At 43.5% G+C, this 11,115-nt stretch overlaps 1 protein-coding gene across 16 annotated transcripts in view; it reads right to left on the bottom strand.

Annotated features, from left to right (window-relative positions):
- Nucleotides 1–283: 283 nt before the first annotated feature.
- PLAGL1 (PLAG1 like zinc finger 1) overlaps nt 284–11,115 on the bottom strand; it is a 105,461-nt gene continuing 94,629 nt past the window's right edge. For 11 of the 16 annotated variants that reach the window (XM_088795424.1, XM_088795421.1, XM_088795423.1 and 8 more), the window contains 2 exons: nt 7,305–7,784; nt 284–2,638 (listed from right to left, as the gene is read on the bottom strand). In XM_088795424.1, the coding sequence (XP_088651550.1) occupies nt 1,399–2,638; nt 7,305–7,456 (1,392 nt within the window). In that variant the 5' untranslated portion in view covers nt 7,457–7,784 and the 3' untranslated portion in view covers nt 284–1,398. The remainder of the gene's footprint in view (nt 2,639–7,304; nt 7,785–11,115) is intronic. The other 5 variants (XM_088795429.1, XM_088795430.1, XM_088795431.1 and 2 more) reach the window with 1 other exon arrangement.

Genomic DNA, 11,115 nt, shown 5'->3' with positions numbered 1-11,115 from the left:
GTCAGAAACAAATTACATAATATAGAAGGATCAGAATGCTATCATTTTTAGAAATAAGTTCTTAGTGCTTTGAATTTAACTGAAGCATGTAAGCTTCTACATTAAGTCATAATTTTACTCAAAAAGAGTTGGTTTCTAGTAGATGCTGGATAGAGGGCAGAATAGTAGTTTCTGCGGCGGAAGTAATGGCCAGGAGGGGGCATGAGGGAGCTGGCAATGTTTTTGTATCTAAAACTGGATGGTTACGCGCGGCGGTTCTGTGTAAAAAATTAATCAAGCCATATTCAGGATTTGTAGAGTTTATTATATGTAAGATATATCTTCATATAGAAAGCCTCTAAACACAAAAGACAAAGGAGCTTTAAAAAAAGGTTAGGTTTCATATTTTTAAAACTCATTAGATACCAAATTCAAGAGATAGATTATAGTTACATTGCAAAATGTTATACTTTTTGAATAAAACTAATATTGACTTAAATGATGAATTTAAAATGCATTTATTTATTGGTGATTAAAAATACTTAAGCAGAGTAGTATTTTAAGCCAGACAGAGCAAAGAAAATTCTTGTTTAATATATATATATATATATTTAAAATTCCAGTAATATTTTCTTAAATTCCTGTTAAAATATAATCAATATTAAAGTCAGCAAAATGCTTTTATTTGACTGACGCCTGGATTATTTTACCACTTAACCTGGTTACACAGTGATTTTTTTTTTTCTGTCAGATGTAACTGACAACCAGTTTACTCTTTAAGATACATGAAGTGATAACTCACATTGTAGCATCTTGTGGAAAATATTCAAACTACATTTAAAATGCTTGTTTAAAATGGAGACGTCTATTATTCCACAAGAAATTGTTTCTGTAAAACTATAGGTTGGCTATGGCAATAGTAACTAAACTACATCCAACCCTGAAGGTAGAAAAATCCCTGAAAAGAAATACACAGCCTAGTTATAATATGCAATATAAAGGTTATTTTCTTATTGAAAAAATTCTCCCATTTTGGAGAAATCCAAACCTTTCCAAAGTTCCCTTACTAGGCAGTGCCACATAAAGTTATTTAGTTAACATTATTATGATCATGGCTTACGATTAAACTCAATTTGACAAACACCTATATATAGCAGCCCTCGTTTGGATGTCGGTTATGACAATAGTTGCAGTTCCATTAAAGAATACTTGCTTATTAAATTTGGTACAAAGCATGAACACTCAGGACAGGTTGGCACGATACATGCAGTTCGAGAACTTTCTTATCTGAAGCCAGTCATCACTGAAAAAGCCATATTCCCAGTTCTGCTTTCCAAATCTTTCCTTGTATTATAACTGACGGTTAAAATGCTTCTTAAAACATCTTCCAGAGTAAGAAAAGTACACTTTAAAAACCAGTCATCTGAATGCATGATGGAAATGAGGCAGGATGGCAGAACCAGTGCCAGCTGGGAAAACATGGGGGATGGGAGGGAGAGGGAGCTGGCCCAGGCTCATAGTGCTCATGGCTAGTGAGGGGTCTTGCTGCTGCTGCCCCAGACAGCTTAGCCTGTGGGGCAGAGATTCCCCCGGCCCCAGGGTGAGGGTGCTATTCCCAAAGGCATTTTGGGTAGCAGGAGGGGGCAGCTGCCAGAAGCCCAACAGAGGGGAAATGTCCAAAGAGGCAGGTATTGTTAGGTTCACAGCATCTGCAGGTAGCTCCTTGGGCAGGTTTATTTTACCAGCACTTCCCTTAGCCAGATCAAAACCTGGGTTGAGCTTGTGAGGTGACTGAGGCTCTTGCAGAGGCAAGTCCTCAAGCAAATTGATATTGCAAAATCCTTTAGTATCTGCTTTGAGGGGCAGGCTTGCAAGTGGGGAGTATGAGGTAGAGCTGGTGTTGTACTTGTGATTCTGGAGAGACGGAGGGGGTGAGCTCGGGGAGGCTACCGGGGGGAGGGGGACCAGGGGCTCTGGCAGCGGCTGTACAGGCTGGCAGGTTTGCTCTGAGGGATTGTGGGTGTGGCTGTGTACCTCAGCTGGCAAGCTACTCGCAAGCCCATTCTGTGCAGGAGCTCCTAGAGGGAAAGGAGACAGTGTGGCACCCTTCAGTTGAAACTGGGGAGAGATGGAGTGGAAGGTGTTCAGAAGGTCTCCGGACTGCAGACTCTCTTTCATCAGCTCCTGTGAGTGGGTCTTCTTGGTATGTCGTGTGAGGTGGTCTTTGCGCCCAAATCTCTGGGCACAAAACTGACACAGGAAGTCCTTGCAGCCTGTGTGGACCACCAGGTGGCGCCGCACGTCTTTCCGGGTGTAGAAGCATCTTTCACAGTGGTCGCACTGGTGCTTCTTTTCCTTGGTGCCACTAGGGGGCTTTTCTTCAGCGTGGGCTTTGAGGTGGTCCAGCAGTACCTCTGTGCTCCCTAGCTCCAGGGCACAGACCCCGCAGGTGAGGTCGCCGCTGCTGGCCGCATGGAGGGCCAGGTGCCTCTTGTAGCCCAGCATGGTGTTGTACTTCTTCCCACACTCCTCACACCCAAAGGCCATTTTGTTGGGGTCATGAGTTTGGAGGTGGTTTTTCAGGTGGTCTTTCCGGTTGAATGTCTTCTCACAGTGAGCACACTGGTGAGACTTCTGCGGTGAATGGGTAGCCATGTGCCTAGGGGCAGAAGGGAAATTGCACAGTAGACTCAGTTTTTTAAAAGCCGAGGAAAGGTACAGAAACAATTTAAAGGTTAATAGTTTTCTCTAGGTGGTGGTATAAGAAATCATTTTCAGTTTTAAAATACTTTTCTATATTTTCCAGATTCTACAAATACCTAAAACTTGATAATAAAAAAACCTAGGCACAACTAATGACATAACGCAATTTTCACACCTGTAAAGAATATGCTTCAAGAACATATTTTCCTAATGGATACAAATTTCTAAATGTATACAAGTTACTTAAAATATATATATATATACACACACATATATATTATATATACACACACATATATAAAATATGATCATGGAAAATATTTTTCAGGAAGGGGTTAAATGGGTATTCTATATACTCTTTTTGAAAATTACTGAATTTGCAAGTGACTCAATTTGCCTTCTACATGGAACCCCATACCTACCCACCCCCCATTTTAGGTTATTGTTTCTAATACAATCCCTGCTTGGTCTTGAGTGAGACAAAAAGTTCAAGCCCCAGACCTAACACTAAGAAGTCTATCTTTAACCCCAGAGCGTGTGTCTAATTGGACCCGCAATGCCAACCCCACCACCTCGTGCCTCCCGTGAGATCTTTATGCCGACATCTTGGTTTCTTCCATTTAATACTTTCCTATCAGCTATCATCTCAGATGTGTGCAGCCGTTGTCTCTATTTCTTCAAGAGCCCTCTTAGCTCTCTTTAACCCACTTCCTGAAGGTCACTGGTAATTTCATTGGCAAAATTACGAATGACTTTTTGAAGAAGGACTAAGCTGCTCCTCCTAACAGCAGTTGCACATTTCTCTTTAACTGAGCTTCAAGGACAAGCCATTGCCCTCCTAGTCAACCTGGAATTTCAAAACAGCTATTTTATATTTGTATTTTTAAAGCCCAAAATAGTTTTGGAAAACTATCACATTTCCGTTTCTATCATAGTTCCACTGAATTCCTAAAATCTAAATTCTGTTGGTTTTTAAAAACTCAATGTTATAAGGGAACCCTGAGTTTGTCACCCATAAAACTTTAAATACATTTTAATAACTAAATGTATCATATAAAACACCAAGTCCTCTGTGTTAGTATTTCTTACAAAATTGCACCCTTAATTATAACTTGTGGCTTGCAGAGACAACACAGGTTGCTTCATGTCCCTTTTGACAGTAACTCTTTTCGGTGTTTTGTCTTTAGGAGCTAAAACTTGTCCTACTGACAATTTCAGTGCAGTTGAGCTTGTTGACTTTGGATACAAAAGAATTTCACACAACTCATTCTATAAAAAAGAATTTCTTTAAAGACGGCATAAGCCAAAGTATACTAATACCTTTTACCCAACCTTCTGCCTATGGTGTCCATTCCGGGTCCTTTTCTAGAAGTAGAATTGGTAAGGGAGCTACAGCAACAGCTGTTTAGAAACAGGGGTGGTCCTTACTAGGACCAAGACTGGACACCAGTTCAAAAACATACAGCTGATCTGTGTCTAATTTGTCATTTTCTTACATAGAAAAAAAGCAAAAACCTGACATCTCCTTCCTCTATCCCTTAAAAAAACGTAGCCTGCTGTGGGCGGGCGGGGGAGAGAAAGAGAAGTAAGTTGCACCCCTTCCCTCCAGGACACAGAGCTCAGCATGCAAAGGGATCCAGATACCGTGGTAGGTTCGGACGATAAGTATAAACAACACTGAGGAACAGGAGCGCATGAATAGGTATTTGCAAGATCTGAAATGATGCTAGGTCTGCACGTTCCATATGTATTCAAACACAGTCGAAGGTAGCAGAAAGGGTGTTTTGAATCTGTTGGAGGGCAAATAACCATGTTCTTATACAACATAGCTATAGATTAGCATCAGAATAGATGTAAGGGGGGACTGGTTTACAAACTTGACATCTAAACAATTTTCTATTTGGTCCTGTATTAGTAAATAGGACCCCAAAGCTCTGTCCTGGACCTTCTATTTTTGCCTCTCTCCGTTGTTTTCTTTGTAGAGGATTTTTATCTGATTAAATTTCATTTACCACCCAGGAGTAGATATGAATGCCAAGTTAACAACTCTGGACCTGGGATTTCCTCCCTCCCCACCCCCGTCCTGCTCCTGTACCACTACGAGAAGGGCATAGGTTGATGCCACCAGCACCTGAGCAGTAATAGCATTTTTCACATTTCACCAGCACCAGCGCCCATCCCTCTGAATTTTTATGATTCTTTCCTCTGCCTGTCATCCCATCTTCCCCTTTTAATTTATCCCTTACTTACTCCGTCCCAATTTAAGGCAATCATCTTATAGCTGAAATTACTTCAACAACTTGTTTCCTTCCCTCACCTTCTCTTCTCACCTCACAACCCATGAAACCACCAGTCTGTCCTATGTATGGTCAGCACCAAATGCCACCGCCTGTGGGTGTCACCTGGGTCGCCTTCATTCTGCAGGGGGAACTGCTCAAATTAAGACTTCTAACTGGGGGCTTCAATCTGCCACCAAATCATCTCTCCTCACCCTTTGCTGTCTCCATCTAATTGCTTTCCTTGTTTGCTGTACTGGGACCCATGTTCTCTTTTCTAGTTAGGCAAGTCAGTTATTTTCTCTCTCAACCTCTGCTTATAAAATGGAGTGTATGTTGCAACTGAGAGAAATGGCATGGAATGCTGCCCCCTCCCTTTTAAAAAAAAAAAAAAAAGCAAATCCTAAAGCATCCTGCCCTCTCACCACTCTTCTAGTCTTGATTAGATCACCGCTTCACGCCAGAGGCAAGACGTGGTGGCTGTGGCAGGCAGTTCTTGCACAAAGTACACTGCTTCCCTTTTTTGCCTCATTCACACTTGTAACTGAACAAGCTCAGAACTACCACCTCCGAAATACTGCTCACGACATCTTCAGTGTGCTAACCACAGCAATCCCACCTAATTCCTGCCATTCCGATTTGTTACTCCACTATCTTTTCCCAATATTTATCTCCTGTGTGTGTTTTGGTCTTTATCCACAGTTATAATATCCTCATTGTGGCTTAACTGCAGCAAACGCTGCTTTCAGTGTTCGAGCAAGGATCATTACTGTGTACACACAAGCAGCTTATTGTAAAACAGGAAGCCTTTGCCACAAAACTGGTGCACACAGTAGGCACGCAACACTTATATTTATGGCGACTAGAAATGGGCCTGTGTACAGAACACATTGGAATTTTAAAACACCTACACATCTATGGGCTTATTTTAAAAATCAGCTCATTGTATTACATGATGTATAAAAGGTAGTCTTAAGGGCCAGGAGCATAACTTACATCTTTCTTGTTTTAATTCTTTCTAGTGCCTTGTTCCAGGGGCACTCCAAGCTTTAGTAAAAATGTGGTCCACGCTAATACCACTCAGGTGGAAAGCCTGTCTTATGAAATTTTGACAATCACCTATGTATTTTATATGTGAGTAGTCTGCAAAGTTGAAGCTTTAAAGTTCATTTCATGAAAATTAGAGGCAAATGACACATTTCCCGTAAGCAGGCAGCAAAAGAAGTACATGAGTGGGAGTTCTGTGTGTGTGGCTCTGAGGGGACCACAGACACGGCATTCATTCGCTGTCAATCACACTAAGCGCAACTTAAATCGATTTTGTATATTGTCTTTTCTATGATATAAAAATCCTTTGGAGGCAGAAGCTACATCTCATATATCCATTTCCCTCATGGCAGTACCTAACAGGCACGCAAGAAATAATTTAAACGCAGCTGTGTTGTTTTTTTTTAAGGACTCATCTGCTAAAACTGGTTTTTATCCTTTCTTGTATCGCGGATGCCTCTGGAAATCTGATGATGGGCACATACTCAACACCTGTATACCCAACAAAATTCCCTTTGTTCAGGTGGCTTTTAGACCTAAGTTGAGACCAACGCTCACACTTGGAGGTGTTCCCTCCTCCCCCCTCACTGCCAGGGCCTGGACGAGCCCTCCGTATTGCACACCGGGACTATTACAGCAGATTTCAAACTGGTCTACCTGCCTCGTCTCTCTTCTCGTTACTACCAGAGTCACCTTTCCAACGTCCTAATGAAATCATGTTCTTCACTACTTAAGACTCGTTAGAATAAAACAAAGCACCCACACGGTGGTCAGGCTGCTGGGAGCTGCTTCCTGCCTCCATTCTGAGCCTCACCCCGATCCTCCTCTAACACCCCCCCCTGTACACGTCTCTAAGGCCGGGGTTTCGGGCCATCCCAGAACCTCCTAGCTGTCCACCTCCTGCTCTTGCTCCACAGCCTAACGTTCCACCTTTCTGAGAAGCCTTCCCGGATCTCATCAAGCAGTGGAGAACAACTTCCTCCACCTGCACAGCTCTGGCAAAGCACTCAGACTGCATTTTAATTGTGTCTGCATGACTATCTCCCCAGCCACAGGTCTTTTCATCTTTGTTTTTAGACCTGCCGTATTGGAGGAACACAAAAAATATTTGATGAAAGAATGAACTGACGCTGCACAGCAAAACTGTCATATAAAACTACAGTAATCACTGGAGCTGGAGCTTTAAAGGCTAAAATGCAGCCACATGCTGTGTCCCTTTCCCTGCAGTGTTTGGTCTGAGGACAGCAAAGCCATTGAAAGGCATATGTAAAAGTACATACCTTTTCTAAAGCCTCTCACCTCATTAATTTATATCTGGAAATGAAGGCTTTGCCACAGTCTGGCTGCAAGCACTTGTAAGGTCGCTCCCTGGAGTGGGAATAATTGTGGATAGTGAACTTCTCCAGGGTGAGGAACGTTTTGCCGCATAATTGGCAGGGGTAGGTGGCCATGGGCTTTGCTTCTCACACCTTCCTTTTCAGATGCGCTGACCAAATGCTGTGCCATTTAAGCACAAATGGAAGGATGGTGCTGAGCACATCAGCAGAGCCACCACAGACGAACGCCAGGCCAGGGGACAGGCAACGCTGTGGTCCTGGGCCTGGTTCTCCCCAGACAGGGGCCTCTTAGGAACCACTAGCTTTGCTTCCTGCTGTCCCACATGCTAGTTACTGTGCAGGCTCAGGCTGGGAGGAGAGTCTGAGGCACAGATGCGATTCCAGGAGCAGAAAGGTAACCTGCATCACTAGGGCTGGGGCATGTCCTGGATCACCAGACTGTCTGTGGAGAGAAGAGAAACCGTGTTCTTGCATTAGCCGTTTGAAAACAATGCTTTTCTCCCCCACCAGTCCAGACGCCACTACCCAGCATCAGCATGTTCCTGTACATGGCTCTAATGCAGCGCATTTCTCTGTCCTCCCTGTGTGCTCTCAGAGGGCCTTCTGCATCTAGATCCACCTGTCTGTGCTTCTCCTGAGCGGCAAGGAGTCACGCACAGTGTTGTGATGGTGGATGAAGCCCACTTTCCTTTATGGCAGAGACAGCTATTTCCATAGACTCGGTATTACCTGCTTCAAACCACAAGCTCAGGTCAGTGAGGCTCAGTGACCAACTGGGAGAAACAAAACAAAACACAACTCCTCAGTGTGTTTGTTTCACTGGTACAGAAACAAAAATCATCCCTGCTTATTCAAACCCTGGGCTCTTCCTCTTCACTCACTGTTAGCATAACACACATTGTTTATCACACCTGTTTAAACTTCCAGGGGATGAGATGAAATAATTTGTATACATCTCAGTTAATTTGCTTGTAAGGTTACCCTGAAGAAGAACTCAACTCTATGATGTAAACAAAACGTGAACAAAGCTAGTTCAGTTCACTGATGTGCAACTGAACTGAACTGGAGGGGAGACAAAATATTCCCCTGGAAACAAAACTGATGAGGGTGGGGGCGGCTCAGCCCTCATTTAAATGTGGAAGCACCATCTTCTAGTAAACTGTTGTACTAATCTCTTCGCCTTTTGTTTCTGGCGACATTGCTTCATGTCCCAGCCCCACCCTGGAGGGCCAATCCAGCCATCGGTTGGTGAGCCGCTCCTTGGCAGGCCTGCTGTCTCTTCAACTTCAACTGCCTCAAACCCAAACTATTACCACCCTTCCAGCCCAAAGTCATCCAACACCTGGCTCCTCTTTTTCTACCAGCGGACCACCATTTGAGGAGCCTTAAGAGTCCGAGGCAACGTCATGAACAACAGAGAAAAACCCTGGCTATCCTACCTGCGCTGCTCTACAAGGAGTAATTCTCAGGCGGGTAGACGCTAACCTTTCACGTGCCAACTAGAGTACTATATGCTTACATTAAACACACTGGAGTAGCTTTTGTACGCAGGCCAGCCTTCTCTGTACTTTGCCAAGTAAGCAGTGCACTCACGGTAAACGGACCAATCACAGCAGGTAGGTCTGCAAAGAATCTGTGCTCTGTAGTTATTCATTTATTGCCAAGTCTTTAGAGTTGCTCTTTATTGTGAAAAGTTCCTTTTTACTTACCTTGTCAGTTACTTTTGGATCAGAAAGCCGGAATCTAGCTAGATGAAATTTTATTTTAACAGTTCAAGCACCTTTAAATATCAGCATTAGCACATGTACACAGGCAAACACACATTCCTTTCCTACTGGGCAAAAATCGCAGCACACTCCTTGAGTTCCTCTTCAACTAGCTCAGATGTTTACAGTGTCTGGTCGGAGTTCACACGGAGCCGACAGCAGGCGACACCCCTATGCTCCTGCCCCACCTGCTCGGACCCTTCAGAACTGTCGTGCACACTCCCGACCTGAAGCTTCAGCACCGATTCGCAACCAGGCACCCGGGCCTGTTCAGCCAGTATCTTGGCACCAAACCTTCTTTCTGGTGGCAGCTTGCACATACCTTGTTCCTCTGTGACTACATGTGGTGAACTTAAACTGAACCCCCGCCTGGCTCCGTCCAACCCGTCTCCCCAGCGCCCTGTCCCGCACAGCGATCCACCTCCTGCCTGAGGCCCTACTCTGAGGCATACCTAACAGCCCTGGCCACAAACAAAATAGTTCCTTCCAGGAATTCTATCCTGTACGGCCGAGTTTTTGCTGCCAGGTCTCATGTGTCCTACTTCTTCTCCAGCCTACGTCTGGCTAATACTGGCCTGGCTATAAAAGGCATAGAATTTATCATCATCCTTAAATACACTCATTCATTTGAAATTGCTCTGTGTTCTTCCCTGGTCTGCCAGAAAAATTAAAAAATACACACAACGTGAAGTTGAAATTTATCTCCTTATTCTCTTCATAGCTGAACTCAAAGTAGCACTAGTCATTCAGAAGGAGCAGGTTCGGGATGAGGATTTGGTATTTCTCTCACCTACGGCAGGCCCCGGCATACACTCTTTTTATCAACTGCTCGCAGTGAGTTCATTCTCCCAACTCTTACTTTAGGAAAGATGACTAGTATGTCCCATAGAACTTTCTATGATGATGGAAATATATATATATAATGGCTACTAAACACTCAAAATGTGATGCTGAGAAACAGATTTTACTTAAAGGAGCCACATGTGGCTAATGGCTGCTGTACTGAACAGCACAGGCAGGCTCTCAGTTTCACTGCCAGACGAGACGAAGGCAAGGCTATGCTTTCCTTGAGACACAACCATGCTGCTGACTCACCCTCAGGTGTTTCCCTGCAGCGTGGGAGGAACTGATGTGGATCCAGTCACTTGTTCTATGAATACAGTGGAAAGGTCCCCTTGTTCAAACTCCAGCTTCCCCACTTGTGAGCTAAGTTCTGAGACTCAGTGTCCTCATTTGTGGCATCTACCTGATGCATGCTGCTTGGGACAAGTGACACAAGATGGATCTGAAAGCACATTGTAATCTAAAAATGCACGGTACAAATATATGGTATTTATAGAAAGTAGAAACCATCAGCTGGCACATGGTTCTAACCACTGAGCTATGGATATAATGGAAAAAAGACACAATTTCTCCCTAGTATAATTCACCATTATTCACACTGGAAGGAACCAGAAGCCTGGCTAATCCACGCACTTACACACAAAGAAAGGACATATGAGGGCGCAAGTAAAAATGAGCCTGCATTCTTTGTTTCTCAACAGATACCAGCCATCACTGACTGCTTACCAACACATCAAGAATACAAAGGAAAAAGATTTATTCAACTTAAAAGGAAAGGTGCCTGCCCTTCTCAGATCCAATCTCCAGCCAGTTCCTTAAATTCAGAAGTCCAGCAGTCAAGGACATTATCATCTACAGTGTTCCTGGGCCTTCAAAGATGGTTGGTACAGAACCAAAAAGTTTCAGACACGGCCATATTTTATTTAATTGTGAGGCACATTTTCTCCAACTCTTTGTTCCCCATCAAACTTTCTCCCAAAGAACAACAACAACAACAAGTTAAGCCACTTACACATTTTCATACTTATTTAACTTATTTTATAAAATGGTCTTTCCCCAAGACTATCTTTTTGAGTTTTAGATCTGTGTGTTAAATACACCTAACCCAATGCTAAGTGCAAAGTTGGTCCTCAAATATTGAACTGAAATAATTATATGACAGTA

This window comes from Rhinolophus sinicus, chromosome 2 (genome assembly GCF_057876585.1).
Source record: "Rhinolophus sinicus isolate RSI-liver-muscle chromosome 2, RSI-T2T, whole genome shotgun sequence".
Taxonomy (NCBI): domain Eukaryota; kingdom Metazoa; phylum Chordata; class Mammalia; order Chiroptera; family Rhinolophidae; genus Rhinolophus; species Rhinolophus sinicus.
The sequence above is the reverse complement of the archived record's forward strand: the minus strand, read 5'-3'. Positions and strand labels throughout refer to the sequence as shown.